This window comes from Nannospalax galili, unplaced genomic scaffold, assembly GCF_000622305.1.
Source record: "Nannospalax galili isolate Female #2095 unplaced genomic scaffold, S.galili_v1.0 scaffold1154, whole genome shotgun sequence".
NCBI classification, from domain to species: Eukaryota; Metazoa; Chordata; class Mammalia; order Rodentia; family Spalacidae; genus Nannospalax; species Nannospalax galili.
The window spans coordinates 360,269-384,138 of record NW_008335437.1 but is presented as its reverse complement, the minus strand read 5'-3'; the positions used below and the strand labels follow the sequence as shown (position 1 = coordinate 384,138).

The following is a 23,870-nucleotide window of genomic DNA, read 5'->3' as shown; positions in this document are numbered from 1 at the left end:
TCAGATCTGAAGTTTCTGAGCACAGATACAAGGCCACTACTAGAAAATTCCATACTGTGAAATTCTGTTACAGACACAAAATCGTGAAAAACACTGTTGCTGGCCGTGGTGGCACACACCCTTGATCCCAACAGAGGCAGGTGGATCTCTATGAGTTGGAGGCCATCCTTGTCTACACAGTGAGATCCTGTCTCAAAACAAAACAAAAACTAAACCAAACCTAAAACCCACATAGTGTTTAAAATAGCCTTCAGACTCTGTGTAGAGATATATAATATATAAGGTATATGTAATATATAAATAAAATATAAATAAATTTCATGCTTAGCTCTCTTACTACTATATGTAGTTGTTCCAAAATCTGTAAAATAGATTCCCAAACCCCAACATTTCTAGTCCCAAGCTTTTGAGGTAAAGGGTGCCCAACCCTGGACCAGCTTGGGTTCTGTGTCTATCAGCAACTCCAGTTTCCCCAGCCTTTGCCCCTTTACAAAGCATTGCCACAAAAGACCAGTGTCCACAGGAGTTTTAGAGACTTTATTTATGTATAAACAATTTAAACACTTTGCCATAAATTATCTTTGCCTGTCCCTAGTCTTTGCTTAGCAGCAAATTAAAATTAATATAAAAACTCGATGAACAATTCATACATGTATATTACAAAAAAGTTCCTGTACCAAAGTTCTTATTAGACTTTTTTTTTGTTTTTATTTTATTTTTTTAACTTTTTAACTTTTTTTGTTTTTCTTTTTTATTTATTTTTTTATTTTCTCTCCTCGTGGTGACTGTCATGTGATTGTCTCAGTTTCTGTACCAAACAAACACACTAATAATTTTAAGTCTGAAACAGTGATTGTGCCTTGCGGCGTATGTATGTACAGGGCGATCGGAAGTGGTACCCGTTAGCAAGAGAGTCACAATGGCGCACCTCTACCGCAACTGATACCCACAAACTACGGAATCTAAACAGACTACACCCTGTAACTGCGTATTACTGTCCACAATGGAATCTCCAAAGACAAAAGAGTATGAGGTTTATGTGTAGTGAATATAGCCACCATTTTGAATTAAATTTTACACTCGGCGCTCAAATAAATTAGCTCAGGCCTGACTAAGTAGAGACCTGAGAGTTAAGTGCTGGACGGTATTATTTCGCTTTGACTTTTGATATTAATTTCTTTTTTTTTTCTTGTGTTTTTCTTTTTCCTTAAAAAGTATTTCCAGTGGTCACTCCTCCACTTTTATGCCCCCCTCCCCAGGCGCTACACACAAATCACCCCCAAAGTCGTGTTTTTTAAATGCACCTGTATTTGCTTAAACAAAAACGTTGGAAGTATTTGTTTCACAAGCAGTCTGAATCGTTCTCAGCTGGTCTGGTGACAGCGGCCCTTGTGAACGTCTGTGTTGCTCACGTGTGAATGTGTGAGGTATTAGGGTATGAGGCCTTCTCAATCTTATTTCTTCGTTTTTATGGTCGATGTGTTTGTTGTTTGTTTGCTTTTTGTTTTCTGTTCCTTTCCTTTTGGATGTTTTGTGTCTCTTCTGCATTAGACCCAGAACAAGTGGGTCATATTTTAGGGGAACTTGGAACATTGTGTGTGTGTTTGTTCATTCATTCATTCATCCTTTTGTTTTGTTTTCCTCAGAATTTATGGCCGGGCTCTAGTCTACTTCAGGATGAGGGACTTTGCGCTTGGACAGTAGCATTTGAACTCAAAAAATGTGAGCTTTCTTGCCACTTGGTATCCCAAAGCAGCCCGGCCTCAGTGCCCCTGTTAGGTCTTCGTCTCCTTAGGAGAGGAGATCAGTTACTCCTGCTGAGCCACCCAGAGGAGGGATGGCAGCAGATTATTTTGTTACCTCTTTCCCATCTCATTCTGTCTTAAGAACTGGATGTTGCTGCTACTGTCTGCAAGCTCTGGGTACTGCTCCACTGGAAGCACATAATAGCCCTCGTAACCTTGCACCCGTCCTGTGCTCAGGAGCTGCTGCTTCTCGCCCTCCGTCCACAGGCGGCTGCCCTCTCTCCCGTCCCTAGCTTTCTGCTGCTCCTTGGCCCAAGCAGTGCCCAGGGCCCTCTGTCTCGCTTGGTCCAGGACTCGGGCCTTCTCTTCATCCAGTGTGTCAGGGGTGAGGCCGTAGCGGATGCTGAGTAGCAGTGTGGAGTACTGGAACTCAATGTTGGTGAACCTTCGAGTCCTGCCATTCACCAGCAGCGTGGGCTGTGACACAGTCACATTCACCCCACTGTCCAGGACCTTGCGCCCGATGGTGGTGCCCAGCGTGACCAGGTCACCGTCTGCTGCGCCGATCTTAACAAAATAGTGTGTGTCCTTGCCCTCGATGCTGTAGTGCATCTTGTCCAGGTAGTAGGCATTGTTCAACACAGACGCCACCTTGCGGCTGTCCTCGCTGGCGATGCTGGACACACCCGTGGTCACCCGCCCTTCTTTGATGGCGAACATGATACCTTTGCCGATGATGGGTGTGGTGGTGGCAAACCAGTGGCCTGCTTTTTCTCGGATGCTGGCATGGAGCTTTTTAGTGATGACCTGTCCTTCCAGAGCCAGGAAGGCCTGGTTATGCCTCTCTGTTGTCTGCTGGACACCTGTAATGAGCTGTGGGTACAAGACAACAGGGACATCTCAGAAGGTGGGCTGGGAAGGATGCTCCTGGAGCAAGAACCAGAAAGAGGAATGCTAAGGGCACCCCTGCCAGGACTCATATGCTCTGTTAATATGGGCCAATACTACTTTTTGCTAGGGCAGGCTGGCTGGTTCCCAGTGCCCTGATGGGGTGTCCTGTCCATCCTGTCCCTGTGCCACTCACTGAAAGACACCAAAGGAGATTCCCTACCTTGCCTGAGTTTGAACCCAGGCTATGCAGTTATGACTCTCCCCACTGTTGGAGCTGGGAGACATTTGGCACCTGTAGTGTGGCAGCTGTCTGGCACACTTCAGACTCAGGGGCATCCTGATCAGATGTCCAAACAGCTAGGAGCCCCATTCTGTAATCTGTCTCTGTCCAAAGCCAGTGACTTGCATATTTGTCATCTTTACTTACAGCAGCGTGACCAGCAGCAGTGTGGTCACGGGGACCACCCTGTTACCAACACAGCTCTCAGCCATGGGGGCCAGCCTGCATGCTGACCAGACATTCTAGGCGATTTGTGTGCATATTTGAGAAGCTCTAGGCTAAGAGATCCAGGCTCTGAGGGCCAGAGGGAATACCAGCCTCCTCCCTGCTTTGAGTCCGTTGCTTTGGATCCCAGCCCTGGTTCTGCAGAGGAATGAAATTGCCATTATCTCCTTGGCCTTGAGTTCTCTACTCACAAATGACAACTTGTCTCAATTGGCGGTTGGGGGACAGGCTGAGATAATGGGAGAGGCTGTGTTTGGGAGGTAACGGCACTTAGATAAATGAGAGAAATGATGGCTATTCATCCACTGAGTGGTCCCCAAGGGGGCAGGATGGAGAGAATGCTGTTCTCAATTACCCAGCAGCTCCTCCTTGCCTCTCTATAGTCACACAATCTGGATGATTATTCAGAGCAGCTGAGACCTTCCAGATTTTCATAGAGCGGAGCCCAGGTCCTATATCAGGAGGTCAACTGAATGCAGTTCTTGCATTGCCCATCTGCCTGTGGCCAAAGTCTCAGCTGCACCCAAATTGAAACTGACCACCCTTTGGTCATCACAGAAAGACCCAGGCACAAATTATGTTCTGACAACTCAATCTGTATGCATTTGGGTCATAAAGCGCTGAGGTTTTATGTGGGGCATAAAAATGTTCTTTAATGGGACAGAAACTGCAAACCACAGTTTTATTACATCCCATAAAATTTGAAAGGGTTATGATCTCACAGCAGTGCAGATGGCAGGTTGCCGCTGGATCTCTCTAGGCTGTTGTTAATCAAGGAGTGACCTGAGGGTAGGTACTGAACAGACAATGATACCACAATTAAGGTAATCATTGAGGTTGGAAGGAAATATGGGCCACACTAGACAGGACAGCAGTGGCATGCACTCTGTTGGGGAGTCCCCGTGTTCCTGCACAGCTTTTATACCCAGCCTCAGTGTTCCTCTTCTGGCAGGCCCTTGGCTCCTGTGCCACACTGTATGTGAAAGGGAATGAGGGTCATCATTCAGGTTCTTGGCAAGAACCCCTGCTTACCTGTCCATTCTCGCTCGCTTGACTCTCTGACAATTCATAGGGCGGAGGCACAAAATACATTTTGGCTCTTGGGAAGCCAGGAATGATGTTGCTAAGTTGAAATCCAAACATCACAAGCCAGCTTTTCACATCTATGGTAGAAACAAAAAACAAAGACTTCTGAAATCGCAGGGATGGGAGGCGGCAGTGGATCTTGCAAAGAGAAAAAGAAAATGAGTGATTGAGGTCCAAGAGGAGAGGGCAGCAAAAGATGGTGACTGTCTCCTGGGGCAGGACCGAGATTCTTTATATGTGTCCAAGGAAGTAGATGCTCCCCAACCCCCATCATGGCCACCGATAACCACCATGTTGTGAGTGTGAAGGCCAGTTCTGGCACAAGACAGACCTTAACTTCAAATTCCTTTGCTTTGTGACTTTGGGTTGATGTAAGGACCAAAGGAGAACGTACATGGACAGGACTTACTGCAGTCCTGGGCACAGGGGTAACTCAGTTAATTTGAGCTTCATTTAAAGTAGTTCCTCTGAGCTATTACAGGTCAGGCAGTGTGTCCGAAGCTTAGGTACAATCACCAGTCAGAGGGATGAGTGATGCCTGTGATCATAGTGCAGGACATTTGGACCTCTGCACTATGGCTGGCTCACTAAGGAAGAGGGTCTCCAGGGCTAGACATGATGGGAAATACAGATTTTGAGCCCATCCCTCCAAGCCTTCTACTCTTCAAAGAGACCTTGAGACCCAAGGCTCAAGATCCCATCCCTTGTATTTGTACTTATACCATCTGTCCTTCCCATAACATCCACAATCTTCTGTGTTCCCCTGCCTCCCAGGATCTTCTCTCCATCCCAGACTCCCTTTCCCCATTCCTCAACTTCTGTTCCTTCTTCTCTCCTAACCTAGCACCCATTCCATGAATACAAATGACCCTGAGTTCCATCCCTAGCACCACAAAGACAAAACAGCACAGAAGCCATTTGAGAATGCTAAGAAATGGAACCAGCCTAGATGTTCATCAACAAATGAATGGATAGAAAAAACCTGGTAATATATAAAAACCTGGTAATATAAAAATATATAAAGAAAAGTGAAATCCTGACATTTGCAGGAAAATGGGTGAAATTATTACATTAAATTAAATAAGCTAGACTCAGGCAAATTCCACATATTTTCTGTCATATGGGGATCCTAGAGTTTAATGCCCCCCCCCGACTTCTCTTTCTGTTGAAACTGGAAACCATGGAGTTCAGACTGTCTCTCAGAGAAGGTTCTTCTATGCCACTGTGTCTATGTCAAAAACAAGGGTGACCACAAGAAAGGAGGAAGAGATCTTAAGGGAGGAGAAAAGAAGGAAAGTGTAATAGAATAGATAGGACATAAACGAGAAAGGGGGTACGGTGGGAAGAGGAAGGGGGCAAGGGAGGTAAGGACGTTTGCATGGAAATGCCATAATGAAGCCTTTCCTTTGTATGCTAATATGTAAATTAATTAATTTTTATTTTGTATCATGAGTGTTTTATCTGCATGCATGTGAGACCAGAAGAGGGCATCAGATCCCCTTGGAACCAGGTTATAGTAAGTTGTTAGCTGCCATGTAACTACTGGGAACCAAGTCCTGTTCCTCTGCAAGAGCAGCCAGTGCTTTTAACTGAGAGCCTTCTCTCCATCCCCTTGTATGCTAATGTTTAAAAATTCTAAATAAAAAAAGGAACAAAGGCTTGAAATTGCCATAAAAACCACATTGAGGGGCTGGAGAGATGGTTCAGTTCATAATGTGCTTGCCACACAAACGTGAGGACCTGAGTTTGAATCCCCAGCACACACATAAAAAGCTGGGTGTGGCAGGGTATGTCTGTAATTGGTGCTGGGAACAAGGCTCATTACTTCTTCCTTCTCACATTCTTCACAGCTTGGGATCACACTACCTTCAAGAGTTAAGTGTGAATATTTGGAGAAAGGGTGTGGCTCTTGGCATTTAGAGAGATTAAACCCAGGATCCTACTAGGTTGCAGTGTGCCTGGCTGGGGCTTGTGCAGTCAAGGCTCATGAGGGAGAAAGGATGAGAGGGAACATGAGTCATCACAGTTCCTTCTAGGGTCTGTTCACTGAACAGGTTCACCGAACTCAAATGTCTAGAGTTTATGGTTTGCTAAACTCCATACATCAGAACAATCTAAATATGTTTCAAGGTGCATCTAGGGGTTTCTATCTGTACTCCCCAGAACAGTATGCCAGTGTTATGTCTCCACTCCTCACTGAACCCTTTAGCTCCACCGCCACAGCGGCTCTCCACAACCAATGTGTGATTAGCCCTTACTCTGTGTTGCGCTGATTCATTTGTTGTTACAACTCCATGAGGTAAGCACAGTTACTACCATCATTTGCATCATTTGAGAAAAACTGTCTCAGAAAGGCCAAGACATTCATGCAAGTCACACAGCAAGTGAGTGTTGAGGTCAGAATTGGTGTTTGGCGATGTGCTCAGGTTCTCACATCAAAAGGACGTGGCAGAGGACAAGGTAGAGTCCTGGGCACTAACTAGACTTAGAAAAGGCTAGGGGGATGGAGAGATTGCTTAGTGGTTAAGAGCACTGACTGCTCTTGCAGAGGACCCAGTTTCAATTCCCAGCACCCACATGGTGCCTAAAAACCATTTATAATTCCAGTTCCAGGGGATCCAATGCCTTTTTCTGACTGCTGCAGGCATCGTATGGCATGGGTGTGCTCACATACATGCAGGCAATACACTCATATACATAAAATTAAAAAAAATATTTTGCCAGGTGTGGTGGCACATGCCTTTAACCCCAGCACTTGGGAGGCAGAGGCCGGTGGATCTCTGTGAGTTCAAGGTCAACCTGGTCTACCTAGTGAGTTCCAGGCCAGCTGGGGCTACAGGGAGACCCTATCTCAAAAAGACCAAAAAAAAAAAAAAAAAGAGAGAGAAGGCTCGGATACTATGGAAGCGATGGAAGGATGTGTGTATGTGTGTGTGTATCTTAGTCTTTCCTATATACTCTTCTATCACCTTTCATGACAGGTGCTGCAACTGCTCTGGCATTCTTGGGTGACACAGAGCTTCCCCACGCATTAGGAGCAGCCACTTGCATTCACAGAGCTGTGCCCAAACAGCAAGGATTCTTCTGGATTCCAGAGAGAGGAGGCTTTGTTTTCTGTGTTCCTCCTGACTACATCTTAATTACCTCTTCTGCTTAAGTTGTGAGCAGCAAGTTCAACCACTCCGCTGGTCTCCTAAGTGGCAAATTAAGGCTGATTTAGACAAGGCTTGTAGGAAACCAGTGCTCCAATAGTGGAGGATGATCTAATGTTCTCTGTTCTGGTTCATCTGCTCTCCGAGGATCAGCTCATGAGAACAGGTGACTGCAGGTGTGGCCAAGCCTGATCTGGCTTTTCTCTGGCCGATCTTTCCCTTAGCCACCACTGCAGACGTCAATCCCACATGCACACTACTTCTGTGAATCTGCCCTTTATTTTAGCTTCTCTCTAATGGTTTCTGGATTCAATTTGGTTGGACTTCTTTCAAATTGATTGGATTCCCCTTTATCGAGTTTCCATAAAGCCTTATGAGGAGGAAAGTCATCTTGCTATTCAGAAAATCTTGCTAATTTCATTTTTCTTTTTCTTTTTTTTCAGGGAAGCAGAATGTAATTGAGGGTCTAGATGAGGTTGACTGTCCTGAGAATGGTTTCATGTGGGCCTTGGCAGCTGCAGGTTTCTGTGCGGCCCCTTCTCTTTATTCACCTCTGACTGATTAGCTTCTAAGGGGTTCAGTGACAAGCAAAGCTCTGGGAAGTACATTCATGTGGGGCAGGATTTGCTCCCTAGACTAAGACAGGCTTGATCTGCCTCCCCATTCATTGGGTTTCTTCTTCCTAAACATGCTTACCCTCCTCCTCCAACTCATAAAGGTCCCTATACCTGTTTGGCAAGGCCTCTGTGAGCTCTCTAAATAAGGGGACACTTCCCATCACTCTGTCTTCACCCCTTGTCTTGTTTTATTTGTCTTTATACGACTCACCATCACTAGACATATGTAGGTTTTCCTGAGAGGTACTTTAATTTGAAATGGCAGTGAACTGGGGACCAAATCCTACCAGGCTGTGGGGAAGCGAGGAAGCCTTGGCAGGATGCCAGAAAAGACAGGGGCTCCAGATAGACCAGTTTAACCATAGCTCCTGGGTTCAAAATGTTCCAGCTGTTCTGCATGGAGTAGCCACTGAGTTCAACTCCTAAAGGTGTGAAATTTGTTAGTGAGGGCATTGCATGGCTACCAGTTGACCCTGGAGGTCACCTGCCTATGACTGCAATGTGGGACAGACAACTCTGTGCTCCAGATGGCTACAGCTTCCTTTCTTGTTCTGAGGGTTGAACGAATGATTCTGAGAATGGATGCCTCCATAGTCATGGCTAAGAGCTGTGGGTCTCCTGGAACTTGGAGGGGGGTGGGCTGGTCTTGGGACTTCCCAAGAGATTATTAAAAGTTGGCCCTATTGAACCTGATCTTTGGATCCATCTATATATCCTGATTTCTTTACAAATTTCCTTGAGGGCATAAACTTTATTTTGCTCCCAACTGTGTCTTTTATATGTCTAGTATATATAAGAAAGATCTCCAACATCTTTGCTGGATGACTGGATGGGTTGGTGGATGGATGGGTATGTGGGTGAGTAGACAGATGGAGGGATGTATGGATAAAGAGAGGAATGGAGGGATGAGGAATGGATTGAGAGAGGGATGGATGGAAGGATGGTTAGAGGCATGGTTAGAGAGAGGGGTAGCTGGGTGGATTGGGAACCTCTTTTCACCATTTCTTGCTTATCTCAGGAAGTAGATCATCTTTCCTCCATGGCCCCTTCATACGTGTCCCTCTTCAAACTTCTTGTGCCCTTCTGACTTTTGTTCATAGCATTCTTTCAGCCTTGAGTCAACTTAGATCACTTTCCTTCTTCAGGCTCAATTTGACATGGGGCCTTCTGCATTGCGCCATATCTTTCAAATATAAGTCAACACACTCCCATGCACCCTCAGACACACTTTCTTGAGAGAAAAGTGTTTGGCTTATCTAGCACTGTATCCCAAGAATCTCACATGGTGCTACTCTATGAATGCTTTTTGAATATAGAGCTGAGCAGCCATCTCTATGGGAGCACCAACTTCATTCTGTTTGCATTACTTCTGCTCCCTGTATATACATTTCACCGGGAAAGCCTCTGGAGGCCAGGAACAGGGCTTAGGCATGCCAGTACCTATGCTAACTCTTTGCTTTGCTAGTAACAAAAATGTCACTAACACAGGAAGATGCTAGGCTAGAGCTTTACCTAGAGAAGGTCACCTCTCATGATCCCTTGATAGGGTGCTTTATCCACACCCTTCACAGAGAACAAAATTCACTCAGAGAGACTGGGCAACTAGGTCTTTTAGCCTTGTAATAGAAGAGGTAGAGTTTTAACCAGTTTCTGATACAAATCTCTTTCTCTGCTTCTTCATCTGAATCCCTCTGTTGGGGTAGGAAGAACTCTAAGGGAAGTCATCTCAATAGAATAAATGTGAAGTGGTCAGGAAATGCTCAAGAAGACCTGCACCATGTCCCTCTACTTTTCTGGTTATGGTTCTGAAGTGCCTTGGGTTGCCAGGGTTCTCTTACCATCAAGTGCAAGACTGTCCCCCCAGGTTCTCAGCAGTCTCCCAGGACAACCACCCCACAGGGAGCCACTGCCCAACCTGGGCAGCAAAATCTCACCTGTCACGTAATTCTTCAAATCTAGCTCATTGCTGAGTGGATTGTTGCTCTTGAACATGTACAGGTTGAAGGGGGCCGGCTCCTTGCCCACATTTCTCCACATGGTGTAGTCTGGTGAAGTCCACCGTCCCGCCAGCACATCATAATCACGCTGAGTAAAGTGGACCAGCTTGGTGAGGGGGTCATAGAGGCCCCCGTGGAAGCCAATGACCATCTGGAAGTCTGGGTTGGAGTCGTAGTAAATCTCCCCGTAGGCCGTGTACTGCAGCTGTTTGATCATGAGGCCATTGATACTGAACACAGCCAGAGGGGTCCCTGTGTTATCTGAGGCGACATAATACTCTTCTCCACTGCTGCTCTCCATGGCAAAGAGGTGGCCCTGGAGGTCATAGTAGAGCGAGGTGATCTCAGAGTTGGAGTGGTTGTAGACATGGGTGATGCGTGTGGGGTTGTGGAGGTCGGAGTAGAAGTACTGCAGGTGGTGGCCCAGGTTGGTCTTGTAGGAAGCCCGTCGACCCACACCATCGTAGCGGTACTGCACACTCCACCCGCTGGCCTTGTTGTACGCTCTTGTCAGGAGGCCCTTGGAGTTGTATTCAAAGATGTCAGACCCTCGCTGGCACAGATAGCCATCATCGTCAATTTTGTACTGTACGTCCCCCAGCCTGGTTATCCGATCTCGGAGGTCATAGCGCAAGGGCATGAGGCGAGCACTGTTGCCTGGGTTCAGCAGGTGCAGGTTCCCATTGAGGTCATAGCTGTAACGCCAGGTGGGTCGGTCATTGACGGCCACACTCTGGAGCTGCCCATCACCGTCGTAGTCATACGTGTACTTTGTGGTGTTGGCGTAGGGCCCTAGTTTCAGCTCCCTCTTGATGACTCTGCCCATGCTATCATACTGCACAGTCATCCAGTACATGAGAGACCGAAACATCTCATACTGCACTTCCTTGATACGCCCATGGGTGTCAAAGTGCTTGCTGAGTGTCATGACGGCAGTAGTGATGATCTGGTTGATGTCATAGTAGATGACCCCAAACTTGCCAAAGTGCTCCACCTTGCCGGAAATCTCATCATAGCGGTAGAGGTCGACGGGAAGGGGAGTCTCGCTTATGACAGGTTTGATGCTGGCAATACGGAAGCTGTTGTCATGATAAGTGTAGTCAAACCTGGCGTTGATCATGCCTTCCTCAGAGAACCTATAGATCTGCTTGTCCACCAGGGGGCCAATCTTTCGGTACCTGATGGTGCAGGAAAAGCCCCCACTTTGGAGATTGACCATCTTCAGAACACCAGTGGTCTCATCATACCCAAAGGTGACCGCAGTGCTATCATAGACGATCTCTGATAACTTAGAAAGTTTCCCGTACTTGTAGAACACCTGGCGCCCAGTGCCCAAGAAGGAAGTCTTTAGGATGCGGCCATCATCACTGTAGTCAAAGATGACTGATGCATTGCTTTCGGGAGGGTTGTAAATGTTGCGGATGTAGCCAATGGAGGTGTGCGTGGACATGCTGTGCCGGGCAACGCTGGGCATGGTGACTGCATGGAGGCGCTCAGAGGAGTCATATTCAAATATGTACTGGCGTTGACTCTGCAGCAGGAGGACCATGGACTGGAGAGGAAATGGAGAAGGAACAGGTGAGTTGGTTCTTTGGGATAAAACTGACTCCATTTCTCCATGTGTCTATTTGAAAGCTATGAAGGGTGGGCAGCTTCAACCAGAGACTAAACAGGTTCTTATGGTTCTGATGGCTCTGTGGTGGCTGCCCAGAGCAGTGCTTGTCAGATCTTAATCCTGTGAAAATGCAGATGGACTTAGCAAGAGCAGGCTCAGGCAGGGTCTGAGAGACTGAGTTGTGACCTATCTCCCCAAGATGATATCACTCTGCCTGTACTGAGTGTGGAGGGCCTAGAGGACTGGCCCAGAGGATGGGTTTTGTTCCCAAGTTCAATGACAAGAAATCCTGACACTATTCAGAGCTGACTGCCACTGGACCCAGTGGAGAGAGGTGACACACACAGCTGTTTTTGCCACCACTGATAAAATCTAGAAAGCACTTCTTCCTTTCAGAAACTATTAGAAGATGAAGTGCCCCGGAATCAGTGACTCTTTGGGAAAGGAATGTCCTCAGCAAGAGGCAGCTGGGAGATTTCCGCTTCCCTGTCAGCCATCCCAGCATTCCATGGCAAAATGAGAACAGCATCAGGTAAGGTTCAAAGGGACTGTGGCCCCTCCTGCAAAGGTAGTAACTGCTCTGTTACAAGGTTATACACATCTGTGTGGTATGTGTGTGTGTTTCATGTACTCATTCATGCATATGGCGGCCAGAGTTACACATGTCTGTGTGCGTGCATGTGAGTGTATTTTTCATGTACCCATGCATGCGTGTTGACTTCTTCCTCAGTCATCCTCCACTTTATTTTTTGAGACAGGGTCTCTCACTGACCCTGAAACTCTCCATTTTGGCTAGACAGGCTGGCCAGCCAGTAAGCTCCCAGGATCTGTCTGTCTCTATCTGTCTTCCCGCAAGTGCTGGGATTATAAGTATACGCCATCACACCCAGCTTTTTTACGTGGGTGCTGGGATCTATGTGAAAACAGCAAGCACTTTACCTACTGAGCCATCTCCCCAGCCCCTGTGAGTTATCCACGTAAGGACTGGATGAGAAAGGAAGACCCCAGCCTATGCCAAGGGCAGACCAGGTAAGAGGACCTACCCAGGGTAGCCTTCTAAAACTTCAGCAAGTGCCTTTAAGGGACCTCTTCTTACTGTTGCTCCACTAGGACCTTTTTCCAGCGAGGAGCTCCGAGTTGGGCATTGTCAGATCCAGGAGACGATGCTGAGAGAAGGCTCTGGCCAATAGGCCAACTGAGAGGGTGCAGCTTGAGTTCCCAGCATAATTCCCTTCCCCAATGGCTTCATTTAGGGCAAGTAGAAGCAACACACCATATGCATTTATAATTCATGATTACAAGTAATGATACACTGTGCTACCAGTGGATGGTTCTGCCCCTGTCAACATCATCTATACCTTTTCTTTTTCTTCCTTCCCTTTGTTTTGAATAAAATCAGAAAATCTATCCTTTTAGCCTTTACTGGGTATCTAGCACCCTATTTTCTTTTCTTTTTTAAAAATATTTTATTTATTTCATTTTTAATGTGTATGAGTGCACTGCCTGAATGTAAGTGCACCTGTGTTATGCAATGCCCAGGGAGGTCAGAACAAGGTTGTAGGATCCCCTGGAACTGGAGTTAGAGATGGGTGTGGGTGCTGGGAGTGGAACTTGGGTCCTCTGCAAGAGCAGTCAGTGCTCTTAACTGCTGAGCCATCTCTCTAGCCCCTCTAGGCACCTTTTTGCTGTTGTTGTTGTTTCAATGGTAATGTGCTGAGCTATGAATAACATTTTCCTGTAGACTCTTTTCCCCTCCGAGCACCAGGGGAACATGAGGGAAGACTTGCAGAGTCAAAGGGAAGACAGATGACTTATACCTGGGCATCTCAGGCTGGTTGGGAAATAGGAGTGCAGGGGGGAGAAACCTTGCTGATGGGCAGTGCAACGCGGTCACTCACCTTGTCAAGGTAGGAATAGCTCCACACCTTCCCGTCAGCGAACATGCGAGACACGATCCGCCCCTGCTTGTCAATGTCCGTCCTCTCACTCATGGCCCCACGCTGAAGGCCGGCCAAGCGCCCATTGAAGAAATAGGAGACGTTGACAGCTGCCAACCCACTGCTCGGGAGCCACAGGAAGGGGCGGCCCACCTGGTCGTAAATGATCCTCAGGGTGAACTTACGGTGGTCATCATAGATCTTCTCTGTCCGGATATTCCGGTCGTAGTCAATGGACAGGAGGTTCCTTCCATGCACCTGTGGGAAACATAAGGGTCCTGGTTTGAGAGACACCATACAGGTGCGTGCCAGGCTGCTGTGGAGGACCCGGCTGGGGTGATCAAGGATCAAGTGTGCAGAGGGGGAAGGAACACCGGTATTATTTAGTGCTGCCTGCTAAGCTTGTTTAGCTTGTCTCCACACAGAACATGACGAGGTTAGTGTGGTGCACTGGGGCAGAGAAATGAAGCTGCTTTTGGTCAGAGATGGTGGATCTGGGCTGGGCTGCTATGAGCAGTTGGGTAGCCCTTGGACTGCACAGTTACAAGGGTGATATCACATAGTGGAAAGGGTAAATGGGGAAAATTGTGCAGTGCACAACGTAAGCAACTTATACGTCATAGTCCTGGACCCAGTGGTTTTGGCTGCCCTATCTGTTCACCCTTGGAGTAAGAAAATTTACACTTTTTCATGATATAATCCTTTACTGGCATATCTTCAGCCATGAAGCTAATCGTCTTTAAGATGATTTCTTATGAAATATGTAAAGGTGCCTAAAGAGGGGTTTGGGGGGCTTAGCAACTCACATTTTACAAAGATCTGGGAATATAAATATAAAAGATATAAATATAAAATTCCAATATGAAGCCTTTTATTTCAGGTATCTAGAGGCAAATCTTGTCATTGCAAGGGATGTGAGACACTGGTGAGGGGACGTTGGCAGGGCTGGGGAATTCCAACAAAGGGAAGAAGTGATTTACTTAGATTTGAAAGGAACAGGAACACGTCCAAACATAATTTAATATTTATTTAGGAGTTGATATGATCAGAGGAGAAAGGCTGTCCCAAAAGGCCCAGCCAGGAGACTAGACTCTGGTTAGGGGCAGAGGGGAGCGGCTCCTGGGACCCAGCGAGCCCAGAGTGAATGACTGCAAGTGAATGAAATGAAGCCGGCTCAGCCCAGGCTCTTACAATATAATTGACTGCAACTCCAGACGTCTCTGGGGTGCCTGCTGAGAGCAGGGGAGACATAAACAGGCAGAGGAGAGATGGGGAGATGGCTGCTGCCTCCTTACCTGACCCGCCTAATGCAGCCGCACTTAATGCAGATAGTAGTAACAAGATGAACATGTGCAATGTGCTAAAACAGACAGGGGTCAGGTCAGGGACTTGGCATCCATGGCTGAGTTAGTTCACAAAGACCACTCATCACATGCGGAAATTGAGAAATCACAAAGCACAGAGATCACAGAACTTGCTCAGAGTCACACAGCAGGGGTTGGGGAATGGCTTAACAGGTAAGCATACACACTACCAAAACCAAACAGAAATCACACGAAAGGGAAGTGGTAGTATTGGTCTGAATTTAACTTAAACCAGTCAACCACTTTGCATTTAACCAGCTTCACAGCTTCCTGGGTCGACCTTCATTGAGTACCTGGCAATGTGTGAAAGGCTGAGGAGCTAGTAAAGCATTCCTCAGCCCCAGATGATTTTGCAGCTTGTGGGGAGATTAAGAATAATGCTAGATGGATCCCATATCTGATACTCTTAACTGGGCCAAAAACCTGTGGCTGGTTAGATCATAGGTCCCAGGGGGCGAGTCTAGTACTATTATTCTGCTAAATGGACATAGTAATAAACTACCCTCTAAGTTCTTATCTTTATACCCACAGACTTATCTTTCAACCCTCATCAGAGAAACTTCTTTTTGTAGTAGATGGCAACAAATAGAGACCAACAATTAGTCAATGTGCAAAGAATTAGAGACTGTGGAGTGATCATTTCCAAATGACCCATCCTCCTGAGGCTCAGGGGTCATCAAGGAAGAGGGGGCATAAATATTGTAGGAGACAGAGGAAGTGGATATCTGTAGTGACAACAGTATTTGCCAGACATGACAGCACAGTTGCACACATGAACTCATAGTAGCTGGGACTGCATGTATAAGACTTGCACAAGATGAAGCCAGCCCAAATCCTAGCATATATGAGGGAGGGGCTCATGATGTCCTACCCTGACTTGAGGTACTATTGGTAGTTGATGGCTACTGGGAGAGGGAGAATCAGTTTTCTTCAGAGATGCAGGCCCTGAGAGGCTACCCATGCTCCAGTAGATGGTCTTATACCTGTGCACATGTGGACAGCACAAAGTGGACCCAGTGGATATTAAATAAAAAAAGAAAAAGAAGAGAGAGGGCATATGAAGTTGGGGGAAAAAGTTAGGGGGTAGGGAGGAATTGTAAGGGGAGGGAATGGGGTGGATTGGGCCCAAACACATTATATGCATGTATGAATATTAAATAAACTATTAAATAAAAAGGAAAAATAAAGATACCTGCATTCTGGGGAAAAGTTTGCACACAGGTAAAGAACTGTGCTTTCCAGCTTCCTTTGGGGATCATAGCAACCCACAAAGTGTAAGTGGTGACTGCTGGCTGTCTTTGAGGAAATACCTTTGAAAGAAAGCTCGCTCTGCTGAGAAGTGGGCAGCTTTTGCTCTTCCCACATTCCCTATTTTCTTAGGTGGAATGTGGATATAATGACTTGTATCCAAGCATTTCCCTTGTAAATATTAGGTACCTTGTTTTTCTTTTCTTTTTGAGACAGAGTCTCATACTGTAGTCCAGGCTGATCTGGAGCTCACTATGTAGCTCACACTGGCCTCAAGCTTGTAGCCATCCTCCTGCCTCATTCTCTGAGTGTTGGGATTATGGGAGTGAGCACCATGAGGTGATTTTTGAGGATAGAACTCTAGGATGATGGCTCAAGCAGGGAAAAAGCCCAGCCCCTTGCTGAACCAGGTGTCTTCAACAGTCACCCACACAGGGTGATTTCTATTACTTGTAGGCTTCTTTGTGGTCACAGGAAAATGTAAACCCATATCTTATATCAGCCTCTGTTACGAACAGTTGAAGTGATCTGACCGATACAAACCCCTACTAATACTTTAATGTGTACCATGCTAGGTCCATTTTACAACTCATCTCATTCCAGTCCTCACAGTGTCTACAGAAACTTTGTGTGCAGGCATGTGCATGGAAGTGGAGGTCAGAGGTCAATGTTGGGTGTCATCCTCAATTGCTTTCCACTTTATGTTTTGACAAAGGGTCTCTCATTCAATCACCAGTTTGGCTAGACTGGCTGTCACGTAAGCCCAGGGATCCTTCTGTGTCCACCTTCCTGGACATAGGTGTGGACTGATGCACCTAGCTTTTACGTGGGTGCTGGGGATAAAATTCAGGTCCCCATTCTTGACTGGCAAGCACTTTAACAACTGAGCCATCTCTGAAGCCCCCACTCTTTCACACAGTGGTGATGGAGTTCAGACAGGTCACTCCCACAGCTTCAAAAGAGGATTTGAACCCAGGACTCCAAGATGTCCCAGGCCCTTGCTGTTTCCGTGGAGTCCTCCCAGAGAGGAGAGGACTGGATATTTGAGCCAGCACACAGAACAGACAGTGAACTAAGGGATGGGGTAGGAATGAAGGTAGGGAGTCCTGGGGCTTTGAAGGAAACTCAATGATAAAAGGGAAAGAGTCCTATCTACAAACCTGCAGCCACAGGGAAGAGGGTCTGGGAGACAGTAGCGAGGGAGGGTTTCTCTTTGTTAAAACATATCCAGAACTTGGGGCTGGAGAGGTGGCTCAGAAGTTAAGAGCACTGGCTGCTCTCGCAGAGGACTTAGGGTTGGTTCCCAGCAGCCACATGACAGCTAACAACAGTTTGTAACTCCAGTTAGGGGGTGGGGTGGGGGAAATCTGATGCCCCCTTCTGGCCTCTGTAGGTATTGCATGCATAGGTGTACTTTATAAAATAAAAATATAAATAAAATCAAAACAAAACATATCCAGAACTTAATGCTGTCAGAATTCTTGGGACTCTTGTTTCAAGTTAGTCACCATTTCAGAGCAAAACATTAGGTTGTGTGTGACTCCCTAACCCACAAAGTACCTAGGAAAGGAATTTTGAAATCACTGGTTGGTGTTAGCTTTGCAAATGTGAAATTTCTATTAAAATGCCCAATTGTTCTCATAATTAAATGTAATAAATTCACTGAAAGCCCCGCCAAAGAGTTCAGGCCAGTTGTGTAATCTAATCAAAATATTTAATTCTAAAGGCGGCGTCTGCAAAAAAGGGGCGCTTGGGCTGTGGGGTGTGAGACAGTGGCGGGTCCACCCAGTACTCGACTTTCTGTGGGTGCCTGCCCCCCAGTTTAGAACATGCAGGGGCTTTAATTTAGCCATACGGTTCCTTATTCCGAATTAAATTACCCGTCTCGCAATATTTAAATTAACCTTGAGGCTTCCTGGAGAACATAAAAGTTATTTTGAATTATTTTCACTGCCAGGATCAGCACAATTCCCTTCCCAGCCGGCACGGCAGGAATTCAGCGATAGAGAAACCAATTTTTAAATTAATACAATTTTGTGTTTGTAAGGAAGCCATTATTTTTAATTATCGGGCATTTTCCTCAGCCTAGCTTCCCCAGTTAATAAAACTCAGCTATTTAGCATGGTTTTTATTTTTGCGGAGGGTAGACTTGGGAAATAGTTTCCCCAGCGGAATTTGCCCCCAGCACGTTTTGATCTCACCAAGCACAAGCCTGTCACAGGGAGGCTCGTAAAAAACCCAGAGAAAAGGAACCGCTGTCGTCAAAATGGCCCTGCTGGGCTTGTCACTGGTGACTTTAACTTAGCTCTAGGGGCGACGACAGGAGTGTGAACATGGAGGAAATTACACTGTGCTAGGGTTCCTCCAGGAAATGGAACTGTAACACAGCAGGACAGATTTCAGCTAGACACACAGAAGAACCCCTTGCCTTACTCGCTCCCAGTATGAAAAACCCAAGGAGACAAATGAGGGGAGTCTTGAGAGTCTCCAGTGTTTAAAAGCAAAAGCGAGTGCCCTCGAGATTTAGCTATTACTAACCCAAAAGAAAAGCCTGGCTAGATGACATTTTCATTTCCTTTCTGGGTCAGTCCTCAGGGACTTAAAAGCAGCTCTCCCCAGCTCCCACTGAATAAGACACCACACTACAAGGGGATCAGCACTTGTGCAGACAAAACAACGTGCCATAAATTTAATATTAGCTTAAATAATGCATCATTAGAGGGGCGAGCCTCTGTAAACACATTAAATAATGGATTCCCCAGTCGACATTATTTTTGGATGACTTGCTGTTTTGGGTGGTGTGGGTGGGAAGAGGAGAGTTCTGAAAGTGAGTCACAGCTTTGACACTGATTATCTGTGTTATTCCAAAGCCACTTCTTCCAGGATGATGCCTCAGTTTCTCATTTGTGATAACCTGTGAAGTAGGTACTTTATCTTAGAATTCCCAGAATTAGAGTCTACAGGTTAGAGTCCCTGTGACCATGTGTAAATTATGGGGGTGGTGTTACATTTATATGACCCCTGCCAACTCTGACTATCTAAAGTGCTATCAGGGGCTGGTGAGATAGCTCAGTGGTAAGGAACACTTGCTGCTCTTGCACAGGACCTGGGTTCAGTTGCCAACACCCATGTGGCAGCTAATAACAGTCTGTAACTGCAGTTACATCAAAGACCTGATGCCCTCTTCTGGCCTTCTGAGGCATTGCATGGTCATGGTGCACATATATACATGCAGGCAAACACTCATACACATAAAAAAATGACATTTTTTAAAAAAGGCCTTTGTTGCCAGGCATGGTGGCGCACACCTTTAATCCCAGCACTCAGGAAGCAGAGGCAGGTGGATCTCTGTGAGTTCGAGGCCAGCTTGGTCTCCATGGTGAATCTAGGACAGCTGGGGCTACAGGGAGACCCTTCTCAAAAAGACCACACACACACACACACACACACACACACACACACACACCCACACACAAAAGGCCTTTGTTAAATGCTACTATAGGAAACCAAGACTATAAAGTATGACTGTGGCCATCTGTGAGCATCAAACCTGGAAAAGACTTTGCTTCAAAGAACAATTGGAATCATTCTGGAAGCCTCCCCCAGCCTCGAACTAACAGGCTGAGGTGGAAAGGAGTGGCTTTTCATGACATTGACTTAAAATCCCATTAATTAATTAATTAATTAATTAATTAATTAATTCATTCATTCATTCATTCACCCATTCCTTAGTTTGTATCATATATTTCCCACTTAGGGGCTGGAGTGACGGTTCAGCAGTTAAGCTTCTCTTCCAGAGGACCAGAGTTTGGTTCCTAGGGGATTCAGTGCCCTCTGCAGCCCTCCATGGGCACTGCACACACATCCATGCAGGCAAAACAGTCATATACACAGAAAATAAATAAAAATCATATATTCCCCATTCATACTGTAGGGTTTTCTTCATAGTACCACCACGGTTTCTTGGTATTATTTTCACATTTATTCCATTATTGCGTTGCCAACACTTAAGTTCCATGAAGATTTTCTTTTTCTTTTCTGCACATCATCCTAAACAATCAATTAGTGCCTAGAATGGTGGTGCATGCTTGTAATCCCATCACTCGGAGGCTGAGGCAGGAAGATTGGGAGTTTGAGGTCAAGCTCTAGCAAGACCCTGTCTTAAAAAAACAACCAGGGGGCTGGAGAGATGGTTCAGCAGTTGAAAGTATGTATTGCTTTTGCAGAGGACTTGAGTTTAGTCACCAGCATACACATCAGATGGCTCACAACTACCTGTAACTCGAGCTCCAGGGAATCTGACATGCTTTTCTGGACTCTGAGGGCATCTGTACTCACACATGCACATATCCTGCTCCCTACATATCATTAAAAAATAAATCTTTTGTTTTGTTTTGCTTTGCTTGTGGCTCTCCCTCAGCTAGCCTATGACCACAGTTGGTGTGGAACTCGCTATGTAGACCAGGCTGGCCTTTATCTTACAGAGATCCACCTGCTTCTGCCTCTTGAGTGCTGGGATTAAAGGCATGTGCTACCACGCCCAGTCCATAAAATAAATCTTTAAAACAACAACAACAGCCACAACAACAGAGTTTAACCAAACAGTAAGTTTGTCCAAATGTAAAAGTACTGTCGGTCCAAGGAATCCATAGTTTAATGGGCATGCAGAGGCTTGCCTTTCTAATTATATATCATGTAAGCTAATATTCAAGGTGGTGAATTGCTGTATGTATGCACAAGCTATGCATACAAGGTCATGCAGGGTCTTGTCTGTTTTGGTCACTAATACACACCAAGAGGCTAGTACAGTGTCAAGACTGCTGTGGATATCGGAAAAAGAAAACAGGAGGCAGATGAAGAATGGATGTATGAAGGATAGAACCCAGGCTTTGCAGATGACACATGAATGTTGACAGATCTGCCTGGGTGGGACCCACACAGCACAGAGTTCAGGACCATGTGATCACACGCACACATGTACACCAGCCCCTACTTTGCACCCGTGATACTGTGATCTGCTACATAAGTAAAAGTAACGTGTGCCAGTGTGTAACTGTGATGTCATATTAATTATATGGAAACCAAACAAAATGATGGACTCCCACTTCATCTTGGAACACTAACATACTAATACCAATATCGCAATGGAAGATTATCTTGGAAGCAATTTTTCTTTTGTTCTGCTACCCTCACATGTAGCTGTTTCTTGCTTTTGTAATCTCTATGTAAATCACAATCAGGGAGAAATACCCTAGTGTTATAATGCCCTCCTTTTTAGAGAGACTCAGACAAGTAGAAGGGATCATTTACAGTCCCCTCTCCCAAAAGCCTAGGAGATGAACTTGCTGGGTGGTTGAGGGGGCCCATGGTTTGCTTTGTGGCCAGTTTTGGAGGCATGGGGAACACAGTAGATTAGCTTTGTGTTTTTTAAAGTATTTTATTTTATGTGTATGAGTGTATTGCCTGCATGTATGTGAGTGCATCTATATTGTGCAACACAGCGGAGGTCAGAAGAGGGCTTTGGATTCCCCTGGAACTGGTGTTAAGGATGGTTCATAGCCACCGTGTGGATGCTAGGAATCAAACCCAGGTCCTCTGCAAGAGCAATCAGTGCTCTTAACTGCTGAGCCATCTCTCCAGCCCTCAGATTTGTGTTTTTAAAAAGATAGTTGACTTTTATTGTATTTATTTTATGTGTATGAGTGTATTGCCTGCATGCATGTAAGTGCACCCATGTCATGCAAAGCCCTTGGAGGTCAGAAAAGGGTATTGGAGCCCCTGGAACTGGAGTTACGGACAGTTGTTAGCCACCATGTGGGTGCTGGGAATCGAATCTGGGTCCTCTTCAGGGGCTGTCAGTGCTCTTAACTGCTAAGCCATCTCTCTAGCCCCCAGCTTTGTGTTTTTTCATGTCTTAGCATCTTTCTCTTTTCCTCCCATCCTTTCTCAGTTGACGTGATTTACTATGAATTTCCTTACAAGAGTCAGGTTTGGACATATGATCACAGGGTCTCCATTTCCCTGACCAGTGATTGCCTCAGGGATGTGAACGCTACCTATGCCAGACTAATCATGGATTTATTTTTAAATTTATGTGTATGTGTATGTATCTGTATGAGTCTATGTGTACCACATACGTGTAGCTGCCCATGGAGGTAAGAAGATATTGTCAGGTCTCTTGGAACTGGAGTTACAGGCAGTTATTAGTCACTTGATGTGGGTGCTGGGAACTCAACCCAGGTCTTCTGCAAAATGTATATATTAGCCACTGAACCATCTCTCCAGTCCCGGTATGTTTTATTATTTTAAAAATAGAGATTCTGTTTCTTTTCGCTGGGTTCACTAAGCTGAGATGATGTAAGTTTTTTTCCCTGACCCTCAATGAGAAGAGAGTCCCAGCCTACGGTGGGAGAAAATTAGGCCAACCACAGAAAAACACTGCTGGGAGATGGAGGGGACTGTGAGGAAGAGAGAGGAGAAGGATGTCAACCTGATGACAGCTGGGAGTCTTTAGGGCCATATCTTTCCTCGTGGTGGCCCGCTGGGTGAGACAATGCACTCCCCTTCACATCAGGCTAGCTTAAATGTGCTTTGCCTAGAAAGATGCTGGGCAGATGCTGGGCATGTGCTTGTGAATGTTTACCTTCTTGGGGTAGAAGAGAATTTACATGCTAAGCACCCACGAGGCAGAGCCTAAAGAGGTCCTGTTCACACATTCCTATGAGGTATTTGTTGTTAGTGCTATAGTGACAGGGACATGGTCTTTGTCCTCATGGAGCTGTCAGAAGGATTAGAGAGAGGAGTGGAGGGCAGTGATGGGAAGGACTCTTTCAAGAGACAAGTCTTTGGGGACCTGATGAAACTTTGTCCTAGTCTGACCCTGGGGAGACCAACCTTTCAAATTTTGTGTGTACTTAGCGCCTTCATCCTACGTATTCCCAGCCTGAAAGGAAGAATGTCTGGCGTTTTCATTGGCTAAGACGTGACTCCTTTGGAAGACTGACGAGACAGGCTGCCAGGGTGGGTTAGAACTTCAGGGTGGGCATAGTTCTGTTGGAGGAAGGTTCTTTACCGGGCATTTTGGTCTTCTCTCAACACATGGCCACTCAGATCCTGGCCTCATACCTCCAAGTGGCCAGACTTCTAGTTGTCCAGTGCTGGGGAGAGACTAGACCATCTGCTTCAGTGTGTGACATTGCCAGATGCCATCCTACCCCTAGACTCACTCCAAATACTGTCCTGAGGGAGCAACCCATGCCACAGCTGCCATCACACTGTGCTGGCTACAGCTACATTTTCAACTTCCTTCCAGTTCCGGAAGGCCTCATAGCCTCCCACGTCTGCTTTGGCTTTCAGCACCAGCCTCTCCATCATCTAGCCCAGAGTATGGAGGGTGGCACAGCTTCCTGGTCTACATGATCACATGGAAGGCCCCTTGGAAGCCAGTACCACACAGCAGCCAGGCGTGCTGCCAATCCTAGTAATCATGCATATTGCAATTTCCTCAAGCCTCTCCCTCTTCTCTCTTTCTTTCCCCTGACGAGGCTAGTTTCTAGTTTGTATTACCTCAGTAGCTCTGAGCTGTCCCTGTCCTCCTGCCTGGTCTCATCTATCTTGTAGTCTGTCTTCCTCTGCACCCAGGGAAGCTGGAGAGATTTTTCTAATGCCAAGTGTCCCCACACATCACTCTGCTAATTAAGCCCTGGGACAGCT

At 46.2% G+C, this 23,870-nt stretch overlaps 1 protein-coding gene across 4 annotated transcripts in view; it reads right to left on the bottom strand.

The window, feature by feature from the left end:
* Window positions 1-1,493: 1,493 nt before the first annotated feature.
* Window positions 1,494-23,870, bottom strand: part of Tenm2 (teneurin transmembrane protein 2) — a 307,755-nt gene continuing 285,378 nt past the window's right edge. For all 4 annotated transcript variants that reach the window (XM_029562084.1, XM_029562085.1, XM_029562086.1 and 1 more), the window contains 4 exons: window positions 13,507-13,803; window positions 9,931-11,545; window positions 4,174-4,304; window positions 1,494-2,618 (listed from right to left, as the gene is read on the bottom strand). In XM_029562084.1, coding sequence (XP_029417944.1) covers window positions 1,857-2,618; window positions 4,174-4,304; window positions 9,931-11,545; window positions 13,507-13,803 — 2,805 coding nt within the window. In that variant the 3' untranslated portion in view covers window positions 1,494-1,856. The remainder of the gene's footprint in view (window positions 2,619-4,173; window positions 4,305-9,930; window positions 11,546-13,506; window positions 13,804-23,870) is intronic.